Source organism: Manis javanica, chromosome 7 (assembly GCF_040802235.1).
Source record: "Manis javanica isolate MJ-LG chromosome 7, MJ_LKY, whole genome shotgun sequence".
Lineage (NCBI taxonomy): Eukaryota > Metazoa > Chordata > Mammalia > Pholidota > Manidae > Manis > Manis javanica.
The window spans coordinates 72,364,259-72,390,605 of NC_133162.1; the positions used below are offsets into that span (position 1 = coordinate 72,364,259).

Genomic DNA, 26,347 nt, shown 5'->3' on the forward strand with positions numbered 1-26,347 from the left:
GGTAGATTTTTTTTTTAACTTGTGGAAAAAACATCACTCTTGAATAGTTTATATTTTAGGTGTGGTAATACATACTACATTAATATCATACATGATGGATCCTTGGGCCATGAACTTCTTTTATCAATGAATGCGAAATATATGTGGTGTTAATGCTTTCATTAATTTAAATGAACATTGGTGTTCTGGGGGTCTCTTCTCTGGCATCATATTTGACCCCTCACTCTCCCTTTCTCCCTTTCTCCCACATTACTTCTATTACCAGTGCTAACAAGTCTATATGTAAAGTATACCTTGAATCCATCTGCTGAACCACCACCACCCTAACCTTAACCACCATTGTCCACCCTTCTCACTGGTCTATTTGCTTCCATTTGTTCCCTCCTGTTCCTTACACAGAAAGCAGATAATTGTCTTCCCATCCCATTTAGATTTAAATCTGAAATCCTTTATATGATCTTGCTGGATCTGGTCCTTGTCTTTGCTTTCTCTTCAACCTCATCTTCCACCACACTACCCCTTATTCTCAGCATTTCAGAAACATCACTCTTCCTTTGTTCTGATTTGCCTAAAGATGTTTGCACAGGCTGTTCCCATGCCTAGAACTTAACTCCCTTTCTTTACATGGCTAACTTATTTATTCTTCAGATCTCAACATAAGTGTCAATTTTCACCATTGCTTCCCTTGACTTTTCTATCTAGACTAGGTTAGGTCACTACCCTGTGTCCCTCTAGGACCTGGCACTTTTTGTTCTTTCCATTTACCACAAGTTATAGTTATGTATCATTTATATTGTCTTGTTTGATGTCTGAATCTTTTATTTTTATATTGTTATTGTACAATTACATGCACAACATTGTGGTTACTAGACTCCCCCTATTATCAAGTCCCCCCACCACAGACCCCATTGCAGTCACTGTCCATCAGCGTAGTAAGATGCTATAGAATCAATACATGTCTTTTCTGTATATACTGCCTTTCCTGTGTCTCCCCCCACTATGTTATGTGTGCTAATCGTAATGCCCCATTTTCCCCCTTATCCCTCCCTTCCCACCCATCCTCCCCAGTCCCTTTCCTGTTGGTAACTGTTAGTCCATTCTTGGGTTCTGTGAGTCTGCTGCTTTTTTGTTCCTTCAGTTTTTGCTTGTTATACTCCACAGATGAGTGAAATCATTTGATACTTGTCTTTCTCCCCCTGGCTTATTTCACTGAGCATAATACCCTGTAGCTCCATCCATGTTGTTGTAAGTGGTAGGATGTGTTTTCTTCTTACCGCTGAGTAATACTCCACTATGTATATATACCACATCTTTTTTATCCATTCATCTACTGATGGACACTTAGGTTGCTTCCATTTCTTGGCTATTGTAAATAGTGTTGTGATAAACATACAGGTGCATATGTCTTTTTCTAACTGGGCTGTTGTATTCTTAGGGTAAATTCCTAGGAGTGGAATTTCTGGGTCAAATGGTATTTCTATTTTTAGTTTTTTGAGGAACCTCCATACTGCTTTCCACAATGGTTGAACTAGTTTATGTTCCCACCAGCAGTGTAGGCAGGTTCCCCTTTCTCCATAACCTCGCCAACATTTGTTTGTCTTTTGGATGGTGGCGATCTTTACTGGTGTGAGGTGATATCTCATTGTGGTTTTAATTTGCATTTCTCTGGTGATTAGCGATGTGGAGCTTCTTTTCATGTGCCTGTTGACCATCTGAATTTCTTGATGTCTGAATATCTTAATTGTCGTGTTTAATCACTGAACTCCATGAAGGCTGGTCTCTTTTGCCCTCATCACTATTTTCTCAGTGTCTAATATGGTATCATGCATATGAGAGGCACTTAATAAATATTTAGGAAATAAATTATTCAATGGCAAGAACACTGTTCACAGAGGACTTCAGAGTAGGAAGGAATCTGATGAATCATTTAATTAGTCTCTTTTCCATCATGCCTGTCACTTCCTTGACAAAGGTGCATTCATACCCTGTTCCTTTGATACTCTGTGAGTGAAGACCTACGTTCTTTCAGTTGTGTAGTCATTTCTGTGTCCTTTGCATTCCTGTCATTCTTCTTGAAAGGGTTCAAGAGGCCTGACCGGGTGGAATAAAATAAGGTGGTTACCTCCTTTGATTACAGCAGTATGCTTCTATCAATGCTTCTTGATAAGATTGCTTTAATGTCTCAGCAGTGGCTTAAGCGCTGATGCGAAATGAACCTTGTTGTCAGCTAAAACCTTTTTTTTCAAGAGTAAGAAATTCCTTTATTAGATTATAAATGAGGCATTTGAAGCCATTTTTACCTGTAGCCTTCCCTTGGCTGATAGCTGTTCTCCATACAAGTTATTGCAGGTTTTTCAGTTACAGAAATTTCTTGCAGAATGGATTGTCATGGACAGCACCTGTTACTTCCTGTGTCATGTTGGCAAGTGTGTTATAAACATGTATAAAAGGAAACTTGAGTGCATACTCTGTACCAGCCTCTCCTATGTACTTTATAATGTGTAATTTACATTATATAATGTACCTAAAATATCCAGCAGGGCAATTTAGGGTAGCAGTTAACACATGAACTCTGGAATCAGGTTTTCTTGATTAGACTTACAACCGTACCACTTACCAGCTGTATGATCGTTGATAAACTCCTCAAGCTCTACTTGCCTCAGTTTCCTCATCTGTGAAATTAGAATAATAATTGTACCTATCTTATAAGATGGATGATGATTTGATAAATTAATAACTCAAAGCATTTATAATGGTGCTGGTGCAGATTTAGATGTGAATGTGTTAGCTATAATCACATTTAGTTCTCAACATAATTGTGAGTTAATAATATAATTCCAGTTTTACAGAACTCATCCAGAAAGGTTAGATTACTTATTTAAGGCAGATTCAGGATTTGAACTTATCCCCAGCAGAGTCATAGATGTTTATGTGGAAGGAATCACACATAATCCCTTTCCCCTAAAAGGGATTGTGAGTGTGGCAATTGCTCAAAATCTCATCAGTTACTCTGAGGATGCCATGGTTGTATCTGTAATGAGACAAGACCATGTACTAAGAAAATTGAGGAAGAAATAGTGACACTGAAAGATGGAATAATAGAAATTTCCCACCCAAAACTGTGAGTTTCTTGAAGCAAAAATGTCATATTGTATTTGTTGTTTCTAGCACCTTGAACTGATGTATAATATGTATTCAGAAATGCTGTTGGTGAATGAGTGAGTGATTGAATAAATGACTGCAAGTATGGAGAAGGGAGTGAGAGCTGAGGGAGGCAGAAATGATGCGAGGGTTTTTGACATGGATGACCTGAGAGATTGGCACAGGCTTTCTCTGTAATAGCAAATAGAGGGGGAGGTGGTTCTAGGGGAGTGAGAAGGAAGTTAATGAAGTTGATTTAGACAGGTGGAGTGTAGTCCTACTAAAGATATTTAATAAGCAAATAGAAATAAGGAGAGAGATCAAGGTTGGAAGTACAGTCGAAAACTACTTGTGAATTGAAACGTGAACACAGTATCCTTCGAATCACAATTGTATAATTTTATGAAGTGAGTTTTCCCAAGAAATTCTCTTAAGTCACATTACAGATGTTATTCTGTAATTATTTTAGACTACATCTTAACTCTATCAGCATTATGTTGATGGAAGCCTTTACATTTTATAGTACAGCAGGGAGAAATCACAAAAATTTTAGAACTAAGCCATTTATAAAATGTACAATATGAATGACATCTCACTGTATACCTTATTTCCTTAAATACTGTTAAGTGCCTTTGGAGAGCAAATTCAAGTGAAAAATTCCTAGGTAGGTAAAAAATAGAAAGCCCAGGTTAGTTATGGTAGAGTCAATCCAGGGGTAGTTGTGTCATAAATAAACAAAATCTTTTTCATTCAGGATTCTTCAGGCTAAACTCAATAAAATCAAATTGCCTGATCTGATGGGGTAAGGGAGGAGAGAATTATATTGATTTTTGTATGGACTGGCCCTTTTTTCTGTTACCTGTTTAAATATTTTATAATTGCCAAGCCTTAATTGAAAAGGTTATATTTCATGTCATCTGCATTAAAAGCTCAAATTTATCCTAATGAAGCCAGATTTGTAATATTTTAGGAAAATAATTTTGAAGTATACTGCATATTTAAGTATGTGTAATTTTTTAGGTAGGCTTTCTCTTCTACATTTAGAATAAATTGATTATTAGAAAGATTCAAGGTGTTTTATCACATCTTCCAGGATTTGAAAGATTAATAGCTTAGTATTTTAAATTCAACTTTTCCTGCTCTATTCTTAATATATTTAGAAATTTTCTTGATTGTAATAAAATAATTACTTAAGAGCAACAAGAAAAGACTACTGAGATTAGTTAGTATACTTGTTTTACATATGGCTAATCTAAGGTCAGGAGAAGTGGCAAACTATTACTAAATTATGTAAGCTTTTGAATTACAGTGTCTTTTTTAAAAAAACAAAGATAACTTTAATCTTTAAAAATGAATTTCATTGTTTTAAAGATATGTTTTGGTATTTGTTTTTTCTCTCTGAGTTTTTGAAAACTTTCCAATATTCATTACCTTTTTAATATTTTTATCTTTCAGGAGTCAGGAGAAAGTAGTGGAAGTTGGAGTTATTGTCAAGTGATCAAGACCTTTTACAAGAAAATTTCATTGAATAAAGGTCATTTAAATTAGTGACTTAACAAGACCAGTTATTGAAGGTGACAGTATACAAGAAATATTAAAATTGAACAATGACTCAGCTATATATTTATATCAGATTATTGGGAGCCTATCTATTCATCATTTCTCATGTTCAAGGTAAATCTGTTTTTTAAGCAATCTTCACATTTTTTTTAGTAATTTATTTCCTTATATAAAAAACACTTGTTCTTGCAATTGCTCTTTTAGCTGATGCCCTTTTTGAATAGCTAGGCGCCCTGTACTCCAGCATGGCTTTTAAGTAAAGAGGCAGAGAACAAACAGTGTTTGAACCTGCATGTGAGAAAAACATTTGGAAGTATTTATAGAATCTCAGCTTTTCTAACCTCTTCTCTTATCCGTAATATAGACATTGTGCATACACAACATCAGGTCTTGTGAGGAGGATTAAATTAAATAAAGTAGAAAATAAAGTACAAGACTTAGTGCCTAAGACACAGTGTAACTTGTACTCAAGACTTAGTTTAAAATTCCTATCTCCTTTAATAAATTTATTAATAGGATAAATATAAATAATTTAAAAAATAATTTTATTGTTATAGTATTTTAAAGCCATGTCTTAATACGTCAGAAAGATAAATGGTACTTGTGTGTGCTGAATGCTAACATTTTGTCATAGAGTACTAGTTTTATTTATGACCAATGTTGTAATTTCACTATTGTGGGTTCACAGCCCAGAACTCCCATACAGGAAGTTATTGTGACGACTCTTAGGATCAGATGGGCTATGTTTGCACATAGCTTTTTCCTGTATGCTTTAATTAGGACAGTATTTTAAACTGAAGAGATAGCACTATTTTTCAAAAACATTTTGGAAAGAACTTGGACATCTTCATTCTCTCTTTTTTGATATACAATATGCTGGTTTTGAGTATTCACCATAGTGATACGACAGTTATCTACATTAAATACTCACGCATACTAGTGTAGTTCCTATCTGTCGATATATAGAAAGATGTTACAGAACCATTGACTATACTCTATGCTTTACTTTCATCCCCATGCCTAGTTTGTATTGTGATTGCGATTCTGTGCCTCTTTATCCTCTTCACCTATTTCATCCACCCCAGCCCCACCCCGCTGGTTAACCACGAGTCACTTCTCAGTGTTCATGAGTCTATTGCAGTTTTGCTCGTTTTGTTTTTAGATTCCACAGATAAGTGAGATCATTTGTTATTCGTCTTTCTCCGCCCGACTTATTTCACTTAGCATAATACCCTCCAGGTCCATCCATGTTGTCACAGGTGGCAGGATTCCTTTCTTTTTTATGAGTAAAATTCCATTGTGTGTATGTACCATATCTTCTTTATGCATTCATCTGTTGATGGACACTTTGGTTGCTCCCATATCTTAGCTACTATAACTAATGTGGCACTGAACATACAGGTGGATGTATCTTTTTGAATCAGAGATTTTGTTTTCTTTGGGTAAATTTCTAGAAATGAAATTACTGAGTTGTATGGTATTTCTAATTTTAGTTTTTTTGAGCAACCTCCATACTGCTTTCTGCAGTCGCTGCACCAGTTTAACATCCCTGCCAACAGTGTATGGGGTTCCCTTTTCTCCACATCCTCACAAATACTTGGTATTTCTTGTCAGTGAGGTATTACCTCACACCAGTGGCCATGAGACCAGTGTGAGGTGAGATCTCATTGTGGTTTTGATTGGTATATCCCTGATGTTTAGTGATTTGGAACAATTTTTCGTGTACCTGTTGGCCATCTGTATTTCTTCTCTGGAATAATGTCTGTTTAGGTCCTCTGCCCCTTTTTTAATTGGGTTATGTGTTTTTTTGGTGGTGTGGTTTATGAGTTCCTTACATGTTTTGGATGCTTACCCTTATCAAATATATCATTTCCGAACATCTTCTCCCATACTGTAGGTTGCCTTTTTGTTTTGTTGATGGTGTCCTTTGGTGTACAGAAGCTTTTTAGTTTGATGTAGTTCTACTTGTTTATTTTTGCATTTGTTTCCCTTACCTGGGGAAATGTATCCAGAAAAAAATTTCTCATGTTATGTTCCAAGAGATTTTTTTCCTCTGTTTTTTTTTCCCCCTAATAGTTTTATGGTTTCATGTCTTACCTTTACATCTTTAATCCATTTAGAGTGTACTTCTGTGTGGTGTTAGGGAGTGATCCAGTTTCATTCTTTTGCTTGTAGCTATCCAGTTTTCCCAACACCATTTGTTGAAAGAACTGTCTTTTCCCCATTGTATATTTTTGCTTCATTTGTCATTCGTTAAATCTTAAGTTTATGATTTCACAGATTCTCTTTCATAATATTTTGTGCAGTGATGTAGATAAATATTTCCTAACAAGAAATATGATTAACAGTATAAATCTTATCACATTTTTATTTTAAAGAGTAAATGTAATAATGAAATCTGTAGCTTCTTTGTATTTTGTCTTAAATTATTACCATGCCCAGAACAGAGCCCTCTTGCAAAAGCCACTTTTTTGGTGAAATACCACATTATTTAATGGAACACCTTTATTTATTATTATTATTTTTATTAAGGTATTATTAATACACACTCTTATGAAGGTTTCACATGAAAAACAATGTGGTTACTACATTCACCCATATTATCGAGTCCCCCCCCCAATACCCTGTTGCAGTCACTGTCCATCAGTATAGTAAGATGTCACAGTCACTATTTGCCTTCTCTGAAAACACCTTTATTTTAACATCTGTTTTTATATGCCTTGTTGTTAGCATGAATCAAAGCTGCCATAGTTTTGAAGATGAGTTAAATTAATAGTAACATTTATATTTGCCAGTATAACATTTACTCCCAGTGAGGTAATACCAATTGCTATTTGATACTTTTTAAATCTGTATAGATCACACAGAGGCAGTATGATCACAAAACTCTCATTCCCCTCCCTGGTTCAAGTTGTTCTATAATAACCTAACCTTGTATTAGATGAGATATTGGTAATTAGTTACCAAACATAAGTGGAAAATCTTTCTAGGAGTTGTATTTCTCTGCTAAAGTGCAAAATTTGTTAACATTTCCTTTCAAAAAAGATTAGTTAGATAGTTGCTTCAAATGGTAAGAAAAAAATATTTGCTCTTAAAGAGCTAAAACCAATGTAGGAGAAATAATACACTTGAGAGATTACTAAGAAAGATTTCAGAGTGGCGTTAGTGGAAATAACTTTTAGCTTAAGTGCCAGTCTTACCTTGAATTGTGTTTTGGGTAAACAAATTTCTCTGTAGCTTGGTTTACTTGTTATAAAATAGAAATAGTAACACTTATCCTTGATTTAAATAAGAATTTTTTGAACATCAAATGTTATGATAAAGATTTAAATGCTTTGTACTGAGATAAAGTTATTCAAGATGGAACAGAAGAATGAGTCATCTGATATTAACATGTGATAGATATGTAATCCTTGTTTTTGACTTGGTTATAAATTTTAGAAATGGATTTTAGCTTTAAGTAACTGATTACCCAGTGAACAGTGACTTAAACAAATAGAATTTATTTTTCAACATAGATGGCAGATGTTTGCTAGTGTTCATTCAGTAATTGAAAAGTGTCAAGGTTGACATCTCTGCAGTTTTCTTGGCTTTTCCTCAAGATTACAAAATGGCTGCTTTTATCTGCATTGGAGGAAGGAAAAATGGGGAAAAGGCCACCACTGGCTTCATCTGGGCCTTCTATCTGGAAAGCAAAAGTGTCCCCAGAAGCAAAGCCCCTGCCAGCAGATTTTATCTTATTTTACTGGGTAAATGGAGACAGTTGCTAGGGCTACTAGAAAACTATGAAACAGAATTGTCACCATCAGATTAATCTAAATCCATTGCTAGGACTGAACACAGTGTGACCCCAGACAAAATCAGAGTTCAGTTAGCTAGGAAGATTGGAAACATAGGTATCCATTGGGTAAGTAAAAGGGTCTGGAACAGATTTTACCTCCTCTATCAATTAAGATGTTTTCAGTTACAAGTAACAACAACAAAAAAAAACCCAATTCAAAATAGTTTAACCAATGAAGAAAATGTAATAGCAAACAGAAGTCTGAACGTAGGGTACTCCAGTTAATATCTTGGCCTATCTAGCTCTTTCTCTATTTCAACTGTGCTGTCCTCCATCTGTCAGTTTAGTTTTAGGTAACCTAACTCACGTCATTGCCATAGTGTGGCTGCTGATGGGCCAGATGGGGCAACTATGAGTTGACAATGTTCAGTAGAATATGAGGGATGTATATCTCTTGTGTCTCTTTTTAATTGATAAAGAACTATTTTCCCACACCCCTGCCATCTCCCTCTCTACTGCAGCAGACTTCCTTCTGATCTTATTGGCCAGAATTTATTATATGCTCTTGTGGAAGCAATGGCAAGGGGAATGGAAATAAAATTGTTGACTTAGACAAAAAGCTGTTTGCACTGAGGGTAGGGCTGTGTTTCCCTGAATCACGTGGAGAAGGGGCAACATTTAAACCAAAAAGGGTGTATGTGTATTTGTGTGTGTGTGTGTGTGTGTAGTGTGTGTGGCCGACAAGGTAAAGGAGAGAACAGCTAACAGTATTGCGGGACATCACATCTCTGTGCCTAATATCATACATACCCTTTCACACATGCATATACTAAAGTGCTTGTGTTGATATGACATACTCAATTCCTCCTCAAAGGGATATATAACCCAGAGTTTCATCCATTTAGTGCCCTCTGCTGCTGATTCTGGACTTCTGGGTAGTACGTAGGCTTTTCCATCAGATCCAAATGTGCCCATTCAAGGTTCAGTGGTGTGTGGATTAAAGAGCAATTATAGATGCCCAACACACCCAATATTCAATCCTGAAGAAGAAACAGGATAAGTACTGTATTAACTCCACCCAGAGGAAGGAATACTTGGAAACAACCTTCAGTAATCACTGCTCCATACCACACAGATAACGAAAACTACCATTATTGATTACCTCATACATGACATGCATTAATATCTCATTGGCCTCTCCAGCTGTCCTACTTTTTGCCTTCTGATTCCTACTGTAGATACTCTGTCTTAAGGATAGAGAAGGAGAACTTCTGCTTTATACAAAGGAAGCCAATAGATTACTAGGAAAGTAGGAAAAATTATTTAGCCAGGAATAAAAATCTAGTAAAATCATTGATGCTAAAAGCTGCCATTATGAGAAGGAGCATTATGTAAATGTGCCTTTATGTGGTCACTTTATCTTTCAGCTGTCTCTGTGTTTATATATACTTGTGTTTTTCTGAGTTCTTACACTTGAAATGTAAGCTGTCAAATATTTTTTGTGTTTGTTTGTTTTGGAATATAACCTATAGCCCCAGCCCACTGTGGGCCCATAATTTTATGCTGTGAACACAGAACTTGGAGTTAGAAAGAGATTGGCATGCCCTAGGAACTGACGAAAGGCCGTGTGCCTGAGCATGAGGGATAGGAGGTCCTATGAGTTGTTCAGGGTGGGCCTCAGTAGACATGGTGAAGGAGGTCAAGTGCATATGAAGCCCTTACTTTGTTTTAGGCAAGGGAGTGACAGGATCAGATTTGTGTTTGTAAGATAACTCTGGCTGCTGTGTGGGAAGTGGACTAGAGGGACCAAGAACAGAAGTAGGCAAATCAGTGTGGAGATTGATATGTTGAAACTGGCCGGGTAGGATAGGCTCCGGTAGTAACAATGAAGTTGGGGAAAAATGGAAAAACTAGAGTTATATTTTGGAGGTTGAGCCGAAAGACTTGGGGAGGACCAGGTTTGTAGAGGAAAGTCAAGAGGTCCATTTTGGACAAGTTAATTTTGAGCTACTTAAACAAGTCAAGGCTGGAGGGGATAAATTGAGGAACCATCAAGATTTGCTTGAATCATGGGAATGGATGCTGTTGCCTAGGGAGAGAGTGCACAGAGGTAGTTGTGAGCTGTTTTTCTTTGCATCCATGCCTCTACTTAGGGAAATCTTACAACTTTTAGATGCAGACCAGATGAATTTGTGTTTTTGGCTGCTTCCTTTGTTTACGTAGCACCTTTGTGTTATGTCACTTTCCACAGTGTTTGTTTATGTGTTTGTCCTCCCTCTCCCCATTAACCTCCTTCAGCTCCATTTTCTCAAGAACCAGATCAGTTTCCAGTATTCACGAACTTGTTTGCATATAGTTGGCCTTTAATAGTGTTTTGTTTAATAAACATTTGAGATAATATAAACTCCAAATGCAAATTGGTATAATTAAAATTTTTATCTTCTAAATCCAAATGGTGTTCTAGAAAGTTAAATAATATTAATCATCATACAACTTTAAATTTTCCAGGTATCAGTGATCTCTTAGTGTGATCTTTATTGTTAGTAATATCTTAATTTGTACACTGTTTTACATTTAGTTAAGCCCTTTATTTATATACTTACTTGGTCTATATATAACCTCTTGACTTGAATTCATCAGGAATTATCACCTTTTTTATCGATAGAAGAGTGAGGTTTAAGGAGCAACCTATCTTAAGGATATATTCTGGACTTGAAACCTTGACTTCTCAGTGTTATTTCTACCACAGCATTACTGCTTTTTCTGTGTACCATTTGAATTTTGAAAAATCAGTTGCATGTGATAGATTATTTGCTGTTTGTTTTCTGTAGTTAAATTCATGCTTCCTTGTATATCACAATAGAATTTTAAAGCTAGTTAGGAGAACCCGTAACAACTGTCATCTTGTTGAACAAATGAGGCCTGGAGAAGTGACATGGTTCATCCGTTATAATCCAACTAGCTGAACTCTGGTAGGACCAGAATAGATCACAATCCAGGTCGCCTCATTTCTCACCCAGTGGATTTCTTCCCTTCCTGCCCTCCACCCTACTCCCCCACCTTTTTTTTTACAGTTGGTATTCTTTATAGAAATATGGTCTTTAGGTTTTGTAGCAATTTAGAGGATTACGTGAAAATTATTAAAATTCAAGGCACAGAGTTACTAAGACATTTAACAGCATATTCTTTTCTTTTCCTGTTATCAATGTGTGTATGTTACTTTTTCTCTTTGTAGTAGTTACTCACCAGTGTGGCTAAATTTAAAGTCAAGTCCACATTATGCCTTGGACCACTTCCTTAACATTTGTAATGAAACACATTTATAATTCTCTTAATGTTTCATACCTGTTGGGCTCTACATTTCATCCCCTGGGGATCAACCCTGCAAGGGATAGCCTAGCCACTTTCAGCTGATTCAGAGGGAGGAAGGAATTACTGAAACACTGTTATTGTCCTGTTTTGCTTTCAGCCTGAAAGCTTCAATACCAAATATGACAGCATCTGTCTTTGGAGGCTACTGGACTCTAATTCAAGCACACAGTTCTATTTCCATAAGCTAACTACTGCCCTATAGTAACCTTCAGTTTCTGGCAGCATAGTCTGGATTTGAACCAGTGACCTTGAGATAAAAGGCACTGGATAATATGATTAGTCCCCATGCTCTCACAATTCCCTTACTTAAGCAAGATGCTTCGTAACTTACTTCCACATAGAGGCACAAAGGACTTATATTTTTAAGCTAGTCACAAATTTTGAGCCACAGAGTTTTAAGAGAAGAACCATAATTTGTCTGTTTTTTCATGACTGGAAATATTCTCAGCCTCCCTGAAATCACTCTCCATTTTGTACATTTCTTACAAGGTATGGCCATATTCTGCCTTGCGCCCCTCTTGTTTGTCTTTCACTAGTGCAAAAATTGTAACATAGTCACCTCCATATATCCCATGATAAGTAGGATGGTTCATCTGTGCCATAATAAGTTATTAGTATATGTTTATTGATGAATGAAATTTACTTTTAATTGAAGAAGCACATTAGCTGCAGTTACTGAGATTAAGAAAGCCTAAAACTGTCTCAACATTGAAAACTGAAATAATTAGCTTTTCAGAAGTGGTATATTTACAAATTTTGCATTTGTGTACAGGGCAGAATCTAGACAGTATGCTCCATGGTACTGGGATGAAATCAGACTCTGACCAGAAGAAGTCAGAAAATGGAGTAACCTTAGCACCAGAGGATACTTTGCCTTTTTTAAAGTGCTACTGCTCAGGACACTGCCCGGATGATGCTATTAATAACACATGCATGTAAGTATTTTATGCAGTCCTTCTTAAAGTTATGAGAATAGGGTTGCATTTAGTGCTATTTTAAGAATTGTTTGCGCTAAGTTTTTTTTCCCTTTAACTTTATATGGTATCTTTTCAAAGAGCCAAAAGCCTCTTGCTCTGTATATTGGAGCATTTATTACTATTAAGTGATTGATGGTTACTTTCTTATTATGCAACATTGTGGTATAGCTTTTTAAAGGAGATAGAGGGAATCTGGTATTTGTCCAACATTTTGAGTTTATTTAATGATCTTTTTAGCATAAAGTTATTGATACTTACTGTAGAAAACTTGAGATTACCAGAAAGAAACCATGAAAACTCATCCAAACCTTGTAACTCTAAATTTGCTGAAGTATTTTACAGATAGATCAGAACAGTATTGTCATAGTTAGTTTTGTTATTTTCTTATTAGTGAACTCCCCAATGCAAATCTGATTTATATAATCATTTAAATTTTCTTACTTAATTTTTTTTCACTGTTTCAGTTTAAAAAAATTTTCACACTTTTTCAGAGAGATTCCCATCTGTTTTTAATTTCAAAAATCATCACCAACACTACTTAATTTTATGTTAACTATTTAGCACGTTTATATATGATCACGGAATTCTATTCCATGTTCTTTGGGAACATTGAAGAATTGTCTTACTAGCCAAAAAGAGTTCCTTGAACAATTTAATCTAAGTCAATTAATGGTCTATAATTAATAATTAGTGTCTTGTTTTGTGCTTTTCTAAAATTGTATATTCTTTTAATGACCAGACATAAAGTAAAAAAGTATACATGTAAGATACTGAAATTATATGATGGCTCATCACATTTTAGATTGTTAGTTATCCTTTGGTAGTGGTTGACTTTATTATGACAGGTGGACTAGGTGATCTGTTGTAGAGGAGTGTTCCTCACAGTGTCACCAAGTGATACCATTCCAGATTTCTTGTCTGTAGTGTGTGCTTGACATATGTGGGTTATTTGTTAGTGGCTTAGTAACCTCAAGTAAAACTGAATCATCAGTTTAAATAGAATTCTGTCCCACTCTTAACATTTTCTCCTTACAGAAAATAAATGATTCTCCAAGATTCTTTTAAATAGAATCAGTACACTTAGTGATGGGAACAGCAAGTTGGAACATCAAAAAGAAAAAAAGGTTTTAGAAGTTTCTTCCTACTCAGTAAAGTGAAATAAAGGAGTTTCTTCCTACTCTAAATTTAGAGTGTATTATGGGAAAACTCCAGCATACTAATACTAAAATGAAAAAATTGCCTTAAATACAAATATGTTTATGAAAGTTTCTTTAAAATTGAGGTACTCAAAAGTTCTCCCTCTTTTCCATCACATTCAGTAAAAAGTGGCTCTCGGGACCTTATTCTTTTCTTTCCAAATACAGTTTTCTTTGTCTTAAGTCTGTGTTTATGTTTCACAGAAGTTTGTTTTGATTTATTATTATGTATAGTGTGTGAACACTGAAAATCTTATGGATAAAAAGTTATTTTTTTAAGTATATTTTTAAAACCTTAAGATTATTTATAAAATCATATAGATCATCTTTCTGTGGTCACATTACTGTGATTAACAAAGAGAAGTTACATAATAATTCAGATTTGGAAGACTTGTTTAATAGAAATCTTTTCTACCTGACGTGGGGTTCTTACTGGACCTTTAGGTTTTGTTTCAGATGGGACAACTTATTTGCCAATAAGTTACATGCAAATGCATTTGAATTAAAAAACCATGGTACTAAAGGTAAACGCCATCAGAACCTAGGTCACATTGAAACTGAGATTAATTAGTACTTTCATATGAAATAAAGGAGTTTTGTTCGTTCGGTTTTTTCTTTTAGAACTAATGGGCATTGTTTTGCCATAATAGAAGAAGATGACCAGGGAGAAACCACATTAGCTTCAGGTTGTATGAAATATGAAGGATCTGATTTTCAGTGCAAGGTAAGATCTAATTTGGGGGCCTATGAAGTAAAGAAGGGAGGGGCCACATGAAAAGCTTTGATTTCCCCTAGGTGAATTGTGACTGGTCTGCACATTGATGTATGTTCTTGTGAGCAAATATATTGAGGAAGCATAGCTCTTACTTCAGGTAATATAATGGTGGTAACTAAAGTTCCAGATTATTTTACTTGATTAAAAAAAAATTCTGTTTCTAAAATGTCATGACTACAGTACTGTCACAGTATTATTTGTGGATCATAAAGTTGAAAAGATTTTAAGGTGATGAACAGTAACCTTTGTATCACTCTTAGACAAGTTCGGAACATTAAATCCTTATACTTCAACGGCAGCAGCAGAGGGATCAGGGGGTCAGCAGTAAAGTTTATGGACATCCTGGTGGATCTGGGGTATAAATCTAATTCTTATAGTATTTTTGTATAGTAATTTTGCCCCAGGGGATCCCTTCCAATGTTTTTGAAATACAGCTCTAGATACAAACATAAAAGAGGTTACTTTAGAAAATTTTTCAAATTATTAAGAAATTCTCAGAATTGATAGAAGCTTTATGTTTCAACTTCTCAGCTAATGTTTGGAATCCCCTTAACCTGTATGTGCACACACACACACAACACATGCTTGCACATGCAAGCGTGCATGCACACACACACAAAAACTACATCCCATCTATTTTCTGTGTGCTCCACCTCTAGTAACAGTGCCTCATTTGTCACCTCCCATGACTACCACCTATTTATCTATAGTATCAACCTGACCTGATCCTAGAAAGCTTTTCCTCCCAACAACTGCACATCTCTCTTCTTGCCACTTTGGATCATAGAGCACAAATCTAATCCCTCTATTACATGACAGCCATTTACTATGTGAAGATAGTTTTTTTGTTTTGTTCTTTGGAAGGTTTTTTTGGCCCTGCTTTCCTCCTCAGACCCTCTAGTCTTTGCCTAGTGAAAATAATAGTTCACAGTGACCTCAGCTGTTCCTTACATGATCAGCATTTGAGTTGAAGTCTCCAGTTTCTTGGTGTAATACACAGAATTGAGTGTGGTCTGACCAGGAAAAAAAGCAGAGAGTAAGTGACTTCTTTCCCTGTTTCTAAATACAGCCAAATCTCATGTTAGATGTTTGCTTGTCACACCATCTTCTTGAAACATACTGAGCTGTCTCCTGAAATCCCCTTGTCTTCAACTTATGTTCCTGCTGAGCCACATCACTTCATTCTTTATTTGTGCTGTTGATTTCTTGACAAAAATAAACATGGGTATGGGATGAATTTTTTACACAGTTTTCTATGTTAAATGTTATCATATTCTTTGCCCTGATTTGTCAGGATTTGAAGAGATGCTAATTTGTCTCTTCCAGTTTTATGCAATTTGCATATTTATTAACCATACATAGTTTACATTTTTCAATCACTTAAAAATATTAAAGAAAGACCTATGGTTAGAACACTAAGCTCAGTAGTGGTAACCAGTGTCTTGCAGGCCCCCTGTACTAGGTGTATCCTGAACCGAATTAACCAATATAAGTTAGTTGCTAAAGTTGACAATCTGTGTTCAAATCCATATGCTGCCTCTTGCGAGCTGTGAAACTTTGGGTAAGGAGCTTTACTCCAAATGGTTTTCTCATCTAAAGGAGTTGTAAGAGTCAAATGGGATGGGAGAATCACAAGGCACATGGATAGTTTTAAAGGAATCAGTTAACAGATCCCAAACTTTGTTTAGTATTGATCTGCCCAAGAACAGAACTTCTCAAGCCCTTTGTCTCTCCTGTCCTCCCCTTTCACAACCACCCTTTTCACAGTTTACAGATCAGAGGTCTGGGATTTAAAACCTCAAGTTTCCAAACAGTTTTGTAACTTGAAATCTAATTATCCATGTGGGGGACATAGGGAGATCAAATGGTTTTCGGTTGTTCGTTTTCAACCAAATTGCTAGATCATTGAAAATAATTTTTGGTAATAGGATTATGATGGGAGTTTCAACATATGATTAGAAGGTCTTTAAAGAATTAACTGAACAATGGTGTAACAAACTCCTTCCATTATCATCATCTTATGTGAACACAGTACCTTAGTACTGACCAGAAAAGGAAAAATAGAAAAATAGGAATAAAATTAATGCTACCTTCTCTTGCTAGTGGTTAAGTAATATTTATCCGTGAATTTATGAATTAATTTTTTTAAGTCTCATCAATTTCATAACATTCCAGGAGTTTACTCTTTACGTTAGTATTTTAATAGAGTATTATATATGTATATATTATCTTGATTAGTTTATTTATAATACCTGTGATGCTAAATTAAACTGATTTTTAAGACTTAATGAAGACATTCTCACAGGGGATGAAATTACATTAATTTATATTTCTTTATTATTTTTGATATGGAGAATTACATACCAAAATATTACACTACGCATAATAATTGTGGTAACTGTGCAAAGGAAATAAGAGTTCAAGGAGAAAAAGTAACACTATAAAATTACCAGTTGTTACGGAAACATTTGTTCATTTATTTTTCAAAATAATGATGGTGGCTGTCAAATTACTATGTTATTTAGAGTCTACTGAATAGATTTAGGAATGATGTAGCAGTCTTACTTTATAAGGTCATCATGTACAAATTATCATACATTCTTTGCCGCTATTGATGATGAAAAATTTTAGGTGACAGCCTAAAAATATATGAGGGGATAAATTGTTTTTCAGAATTCATTTATGGGTTACACAAGCAAACAATGTTGACCATCACTTACCTAACTTTCTGTGTGTCTTGCTAACAGTCACTACCCATTTACCTAGCCCCTAATCTGAGAACAGGTCTTTTACTCTTTCTTACCCTAAGCCATTTCCTCCCAGGATTTCACATAGTGCCAGGTTTGGATCAAAACAAGTTGAAGTGATAATCATCGTGGTCTACCTAGATGTTGATTTTCCTTGCCATCCCACAGTCTCTGTTGGTAAATCTTGCTTATTCTGTTGTTCTGTAGAATAAATTATTTCTCAGAAACTGCACTGCCATTCCTTGTAGTTTGGCTCAGTTCCTTTCTCATGTACCATTCCTTCTCCTACCCAGCCTCATTAAATAAAGTTTATTTAAGTTAGAATCTGTTTCATGAATGCTGAGTGTTTTCCCCACAAGAATTTCTCTTGCCCACATAAATCTGGAGACAGAAATGGACTTGGGCAGAGGATAGGAGTGGGGTGTGGGAATTCAGGAAGGTGGTGGCACCTGGCTGCATGGTCTAGACACACCTTACTTCTGCCTACAGATATACGGTTAACCTGTGTAAGAAAGGTGCAGGATGAGTGATGCTGTTGGTGGTGATGCCACACTGAGACTTGTAGGGGGTTACAAGCATTTTTTGGCTTGTTCTAGAATCTCGACTAGGTTTCATGTCATGTTCGCAAGAGGAAGAAGGATTGGTTCATTGAATATTTACTGTTTGCATTTGATATTCTAATACATGGTATATTCCACCTCATTTTCTCCCTGTTACCCTATCAGGCAGGTATTTTCTATACTCTATTTTACAGCAGGAAGGAAACTAAAGCACATTGCTTAGGGTCACAAAGCTAGTTAAGTGGCAAACCTAGGATTTTGAACTATTATATTCCAAAGTCCTTATTTTTTTCTTTAATACTTTGTTGCCTCCAATCTGCTGTTGGCAAAGACTGCTTTCTTTACCTTTTAAAGAAAAGTAATAGTACACTTAGCTACTAGTTTCCAACACTCATTGTTTCTAAAATCTTAACATCACACATGGCTGTCTGCGCTCACAGGTGCTCTCATCTTCCTGGTATATAGTTAACCTGGGTTACAAGAAAGGCGCTCATACAGAAACATTGTAGGATCTTTTCATACATTGGGATATCAGTTCTCAGTGGTGTTTGGTCCACCTTGATTCTTGTAATCATCCTTAATAGAGAAGACTGAAACAAAACGGGAATTGAAGGATTGTACATTTTCTTTGTCCTCTGTTATACCTACGTTTTGTTAGCAGTGCACCCATTGCTTGGTCTTCTAGCACTGCCAAAGTAACCCCTCCTTGGTTTTTCTTTACATTTTCTTTTCTTCAAGGCTGAAGCTCACTTTGAACTTTACATTTCCTGGAACTATTTTTGGAGGCTTTGCACTTCTTGAATTCATCTTTAGTTACAGATTTGTCATTCCATCCTTTATGTAATTTTTCTCTGGATCTGGGATTATTTCAGAGTCACCTGTGTCACTCCTAACATCTTTTTTCTCTTTCTTTCTCTTTATGATCATTTAAAAATATTTAGAATTAGTTAAAATGAGGAACTTATGCTTTTGGAATTTCCAAATACTCTTGACTTATTTTCTGTGATAGAATCTCAAGTCATGACTCAGTATTCACCTTTTTAAAGTAATACCTGATGCTGAGGTTTTTCCTGTTTTGGCCTAGAAATAACACAGTCAGTTTCTGCTTCTATTCTTGCTACTTTTATAATGAGAAACAATTCCTTTTTGTTACTGTTTTGGTCCAGAACAGCAGTTCTCCAGGCACTGCTGAAATGTCAGTGTTCAAATTAAGAACTTGTCATATATTGTACTGGTAATCAAGTAACTGTTAATATTTGTTCCTATGAGTACAGTCTTTCTCTGTGCTCATTTTCTGATTTATTAGAGATATGTCTCATGTCTGGTTGGTGGGCTCTAAAAACTCAAGAATATTGTTTCTAGATTTTGCCTTTATCCTCACCACAAATACCTCATTAGTTTCAGCATTTTATATGCAGAATCTAGAGTATTTTCTCCCTACATAACTACCTCTCCTAGCCTATCTTTTCTGTAGAGTTAGGACAATCTCCACTCATTAGTCTGATAATAAGTATCATCCTCTAAGTCTCAGCACTAGTAGGAAATCATATTCTCTACTGGTTTATCATTGTAATACAATAGTTTGTAAGCAAAATATCTCATGACTTCAATTACTTTTTAAAATTAAAAAACACATGAATAGCAACATCTTAAGATAAGCCAAGTTTGGGTAAAAAAATATTTAAAAATTTTTGTTTATCTGTAATTAAGTTATAGCCTGGTGTTCTGGCACACCATCTATATACATTTGTTCTCCTTACAAGAGAACATTTTTTACCACATACTCTATTTTTTTCAATAACTTCTGCAGGTTCTTTTCACTCACTGAATTAGAAATTGCATTTTATGAATATTTAAAATTTTTATTATCAAATTAGTATATCAAACCATTCATAATTTTATCATTACTGTCTCCTCTAGGATTCACCAAAAGCCCAGCTACGCCGCACGATAGAATGTTGTCGGACCAATTTATGTAATCAGTATTTACAGCCTACACTGCCCCCTGTTGTTATAGGTAGGTTAATGGAGAAGAGTGTGACCGTGATTCTCAGTAAAATATTTTCTCTGATTTTAACAATAAGCAAGCTTTCTAGAATTTAATACTTCAAATTATATTTTTCTTTCAAGATGTGATAGAAAGATAACATGTTTACTTTGTTGTTACTTCCACTGTCAGGTCCATTTTTCGATGGCAGCATTCGATGGCTGGTTGTGCTCATTTCTATGGCTGTGTGCATAATTGCTATGATCGTCTTCTCCAGCTGCTTTTGTTACAAGTAAGAAGATAATTATTTGGGTGTAAAATATTTTGTTGGATTTTGGGTGTAAAGCCTTGTAAGTCAGTGAGCAGAGTGCAATTCAGAAACCATGAACAGTATTCTCTGGCTATAGCTCCTTTAATTAACTAGATTATAATTTTCTTACGGGAAAAGAGGACCTTACTACCAATCAGTTAATTAGATGCCTTATACATCTTGTTTTCTTCAGAAGTACTTGAGATTTTCTTATTTATGGAATATTAAACTTTCTTGTATCTGAATGTTACTTGTCCCAAGAAGCAGCTATATTATCATTCTTTAGATTTGGGGCTTCAGAATTGTTTGCATTTAGTCATGATATCAAGACACTTACCAAAAGAGTAATAGGAGAGCATCAACTTCAGTAATAAAACATTTCTTATTGCATGTGAATAGCTCAATGGAACAGGTTACTAGACCCATAAATAGACCCAAGTATGTAAAAAAATTCAGTATATGATAGAGGTAAGATTTCAGATTACTGAGAAAAAAAGATGGATTCATCTGATAAATAGATTTGGGAATGGTTAGCTATTTGGGACAAAATGAAGTTGAATTGATTCTCTACACTGAAATAAATGTTAGCCAGATTGGGGCTAGGTATATATAAAATGAAATTATTAAAGCACTAGAACAAACCATGAAATAATTTTAAAAAATAATCCCATAGTGTGGAAGACTCTTCTGACTTTTTGAGTCTGACACAAAACGTAGAGGCTTTTTGCACAAAAAAATAAAAAACCTTAAAAAAAAAAGAAAAGATTTATGGGTCACCTACATAAAAATAAAACTTTACTATGGTGTCAGAAAACACAATAACAGAAGAAGACAATGAAAAATAGCAGTTCATATTAAGAAGAGCTGATTTATTAAATACAGAGAGTTTTAGTCAATAAGAAAAAAAATGGCAGTTCAGTGGCAAAATAAGCCAGAATAAATGAACATACAATTTATCTAAAAGGAAATACATATAGCTCTTAAGAGAAAAATAAAAAGATGACTGAAGAATACTTATAATACAGAAAATATAAATTAAAATCCTCCCAAGATGCTGTTTTTCATCTACTGGCAAAGATTCAAATGTTTGGTAATGGGTCTTTTGTATAAAGAGGCAGATGAGCATACTTAATTACTTCTGCTGCCCCCACTAAAACAGCAGTAAAGAATTTTTAACTTCTATGTCCAACTAGGACAAGGAGAACAGGAGATAACAACAAAAAAAACAGAACCTGTGAGACTTGGATGAGTAGTAAGTGACTTTGCAGACCTAAAAAAACTGACACCTAAAGCCCCAAAGCAACCAGTTTACACTATAAAATTCCTTGAGAGGCTCAGAGGTTGGCAGCACCTCTGGACAAAGTTGAAAGTGGCAGTAAAATGAAGAGGATTGCTTGAAAGTCTATTTTTAGGAAGTCACATGCTCTATTAGTTATATAATAGTGCATTTAAGAAATCACTCCCAAACTTAGCAATTATTTCTCACTGTTTCTGTGGGTCAGGATTCAGGAGTGACTTGATTGGGTGGCTCAGGATCCCTCCTGACATCCAGTCAGTTATCCTCAGAGGTTGTCCTTTCCTGAAGTCTTGACTGGAGCTGATAGATCACCTTTCAAGGTAGCTCACTTTTAGGGCTCACAAGTTGGCAGGTTCCTCTGATGTGCCTACAGAGCTGTTCAGATCCTCACAACATGAAGCCTAGTTTCCCCTCAGAGCAAGCAATCCAAGGGACCAAAGTGGAAGCCACGATGCTGTTCACAGACTCAGAAGTTGCACCATCACTTCTGCCATGTTCTGCTGGTCATACAGGTCAGCCCTGATTCCCTGTGGAAGGGAACTCAACACACACACACATACTAGGAGGTGAGGATCTTTGCAGGCCATTTTGGATGCCAAGTACCATGGAAAATGAGATCCTACTCCTACTCTGAATGATCACTTCCCCACCATCTCCCCAACAGAAATCTAGAGGTGTATTCTCTGGAAGAGCAAAAGTAAGATTCTCAGCTATGGAATCCATTAAGGGTAAGATATTATTGTAGTGAAAACAGGGAGGAAAAGTAAAAATTTACATACCGATTGGTGGGCCCCTCAACACTCCCAGAATCCTGTCAGCCAAGTTTGTTCCCTCCAGACAACAGATAGGAAGATTCTTCTTGGAGAAATTCATCCAATGAAGAGAAGACTTAAGCATCCTGACCTCAGCAGGCCCAGTGAAGTGGCCCAAGTACATTATCTTACAGTGAAGCCCCATTCATATACTAACCATACCAATCAGGCAGTGAAGGACACTTCACAGAGAAAGAACTCTGGGCATCCACAGAAGGGTCCCAAGTATTCAGCTGAATCTTGATTGGCATGCAGATGCCTGAAAAGATTGGAGGAAGCAGTATCCAGTACTCACACAAGGCTAGGAATAGTGTCAACTGTGAAACGTGAAAAGCTTGTAATTGATGGGTTTTGTTTAGAGTACTCAAAGCCTTACCTTCAGTATTGGGAAATACTTAGCCCTAGACTAAACATGGCTTTGGCACCACCTCAAAAGCAAGACCCAAAAGGATTGTGCTGTTTCCAGATAGTTGCATCCTAGAACAAATCTCAAGAAAGTTACTAGGAATGCAAAAATTCCCAGGACCTAATGAGGTGAAATTCACAGTATCTGCCATCCAGTCAGCAGTTACCAGGTATGCAAAAATTAGGAATACAACCAATAATGAGGAATCAAAACCACCAAACCAGTACTAATAGAGATTTTAGAATTAGCAGACAAGCCCATGAAAACAGTCGTAACTGTATTTTATATGTTCATAAATTAAATAGAGACATGGAAGATATAAAAAAACTCAAACTTAAGGAAACAAAATCTAATATCTGAGATGAAATATACACTAAGTGAGATTAATGGCAGCTTGGACACTGTGAACGAACATGAAGATATAGCAATAGAAACTAAACAAAATGGAAAAAGAACTTAAAAAATGAATTAGCCCCAGTGAATTGTGGGACTTCAAGCAAATATGTAATGGGAGATCCCAGAGAAGAGGATAGGACAATAAAATATTTTAATGGTCAAAATTTTTTCCAAATTTATTGAAAATTGTAAACCCATACATCCAAAAAAATCAGCCCAAAACACATGAGAAATAAAAAAAGTTAAACTAAGGCACATCATTATCAAATTACTATAAATGATTAATAAAGAGAAAAAATACTAAATGCAGCCAAAGGGATAAAGGCAGATTATGTACAGAGGAAGACAGATAAGGATGATAGCAGACTTCATGGGAAACAGTGCAAGCAAGAGTGCAGCAGAACTACATCTTTAAAGTATTCAAAGAAAAAAAGCAATGAATCTAGAGTTCTTTACTCAGAGAAAATTTTTTTTCAAAAATGAAGATGAAATAAACTTTCAGATGTACAGAAACTTGAAAGAATTGATCACTAGCAAATTTGCACCATAAGAAACACTAAAGGTGGACATTCTTCAAGTAGAATGGAAATTGTGCCAGGTGGAAATAAGAAGTTTTGCAAAAAAAATTAAGAGCACTGAACATGGAGATCAGGGTAACCCTGATGCATATTAGCAGTGTCTATTTTTTTTTGTGTGTGTGTCATTAATGTACAATAACATGAGCAAAATTATGTTTACTAGACTCCCCCCATCATCAAGTCCTCCCAACATACCCCATTGCAGTCACCGTCCATCAGCATAGTAAGATGCTATAGAACCACTACTTGTCTTCTCTGTGTTGTACAGCCCTCCCCATGCCTGCCCCCTACATATGTCTACTAATCTTAGTGCCCCTTTTTTTCCCCTTATCCCTCCCTTCCCCAATCCCTTTCCGTTTAGTAACTATTAGTCCATTCTTGGGTTCTGTAAGTCTGCTGCTGTTTTGTTCCTTTAGTTTTTTCTTTGTTCTTATACTCCACAGATGAGTGAAATCATTTCATACTTGTCTTTTTCCACCTGGCTTGTTTCATTAAGCATAATACCCTCTAGCTCCATCCATGTTGTTGCAAATGGTAGGATTTGTTTTCTTCTTATGGCCGAATAATATTCCATGTGTATATGTACCACATTTTCTTTATCCATTCATCTACTGATGGACACTTAGGTTGCTTCCATTTCTTGGCTATTATAAATAGTGCTGCGATAAACATACAGGTGCATATGTCTTTTTCAAAGTGGGCTGCTGCATTATTAGGGTAAATTCCTAGGAGTAGAATTTCTGGATCAAATGGTATTTCGATTTTTAGTTTTTGAGGACCCTCCATACTGCTTTCCACAATAGTTGAACTAATTTGCATTCCCACCAGCAGTGTAGGAGGGTTCCCCTTTCTCAACACCCTTGCCAACATTTGTTGTTCGTCTTTTGGATGTCAGCCATCCTAACTGGTGTGAGGTGATACCTCATTGTGGTTTTAATTTGCATTTCTCTGATGATTAGCGATGTGGAGCATCTTTTCCTGTGTCTGTTGGCCGTCTGAATTTCTTTGGATAAGTGTTCAGACACTGCCCATTTTTTAATTGGATTATTTGCTTTTTGTTTGTTGAGGTGCATCAGTTCTTTATATATTTTAGATATCAACCTCTTATCAGATATGTCATTTATGAATATATTCTCCCTTACTGTAGGATGCCTTTTTGTTCTATTGGTGGTGTCCTTGGCTGTACAGAACCTTTTCAACTTGATATAGTTCCACTTGTTCATTTTTGCTTTTGTTTCCCTTGCCCAGAGAGATGTGTTCACAAAGAAGATGCTCATGTTTATGTCCAAGAGATTTTTGCCTATATTTTTTTCTAAGAGAATTTAGTTTCATAACTTACATTCAGGTCTTTGATCCATTTCAAATTTACTTTTGTATATGGGGTTAGACAATGATCCAGTTTCATTCCCTTACATGTAGCTGTCCAGTTTTGCCAACACCAGCTGTTGAAGAGGCTGTCATTTCCCCATTGTATGTCCATGGCTCCTTTATCGTATATTAATTGACCATATATGTTTGGGTTAATGTCTGGACTCTTTATTCTGTTCCACTGGTCTGTGGATCTGTTCTTGTGCCAGTACCAAATTGTCTTGATTACTGTGCTTTGTAGTAGAAGTTGGGAAGCGAGATCCCCCTGCTTTATTCTTCCTTCTCAGGATTGCTTTGGCTTATTCAGGGTCTTTTGTGGTTCCATATGAATTTTAGAACTATTTGTTCCAGTTCATTGAAGAATGCTATTGGTATTTTCATAGGGATTGCATTGAATCTGTAGATTGCTTTAGGCAAGATGGCCATTTTGACAATATTAATTCTTCCTAGCCAAGAGCATGAGATGGGTTTCCATTTGTTAGTGTCCTCTTTGATTTCTCTTGAGTGTCTTGTCATTTTCAGGGTATAGGTCTTTGACTTCCTTGGTTAGGTTTATTCCTAGGTATTTTATTCTTTTTGATGCAATTGTGAATGGAATTGTTTTCCTGATTTCTCTTTCTGCTAGTTCATCATTAGTGTATAGGAAAGCCACAGATTTCTGTGTATTAATTTTGTATCCTGCAGCTTTGCTGAATTCAGATTTTAGTTGTAGTTTTTGGAGTGGATTCTTTAGGGTTTTTTATGTACAATATCATGTCATCTGCAAATAGTGACAGTTTGACTTCTTTACCAATCTGGGTGCCTTGTATTTCTTTGTTTTGTCTGATTGCCATGGCTAGGACCTCCAGTACTATGTTGAATAACAGTGGGGAGAGTGGGCATCCCTGTCTTGTTCCCCATCTTAGGTGAAAGCTTTCAGCTTCTCGCTGTTAGGTAAGATGTTGGCTGTGGGTTTGTCATGCATGGCCTTTATTATGTTGAGGTACTTGCCTTCTACACCCATTTTGTTGAGACTTCTTATCATGAATGGATGTTGAATTTTGTCAAATGCTTTTTCAGCATCTATAGAGATGATCATGTTGTT

The 26,347-nt window shown here is 35.8% G+C and overlaps 1 protein-coding gene and 1 non-coding gene across 4 annotated transcripts in view; one reads left to right on the forward strand and one right to left on the reverse strand.

Moving 5' to 3' along the window:
- BMPR1A (bone morphogenetic protein receptor type 1A) overlaps positions 1 to 26,347 on the forward strand; it is a 178,780-nt gene that overhangs the window by 123,280 nt on the left and 29,153 nt on the right. For all 3 annotated transcript variants that reach the window (XM_073241124.1, XM_017679693.3, XM_073241125.1), the window contains 5 exons: positions 4,597 to 4,815; positions 12,627 to 12,789; positions 14,649 to 14,751; positions 20,030 to 20,126; positions 20,289 to 20,388. In XM_073241124.1, the coding sequence (XP_073097225.1) occupies positions 4,749 to 4,815; positions 12,627 to 12,789; positions 14,649 to 14,751; positions 20,030 to 20,126; positions 20,289 to 20,388 (530 nt within the window). In that variant the 5' untranslated portion in view covers positions 4,597 to 4,748. The remainder of the gene's footprint in view (positions 1 to 4,596; positions 4,816 to 12,626; positions 12,790 to 14,648; positions 14,752 to 20,029; positions 20,127 to 20,288; positions 20,389 to 26,347) is intronic.
- LOC118969245 (small nucleolar RNA SNORD79) lies at positions 13,285 to 13,368 on the reverse strand. Its single transcript, XR_005057190.1, has one exon. It is a non-coding gene; the product is annotated as a small nucleolar RNA SNORD79 (small nucleolar RNA).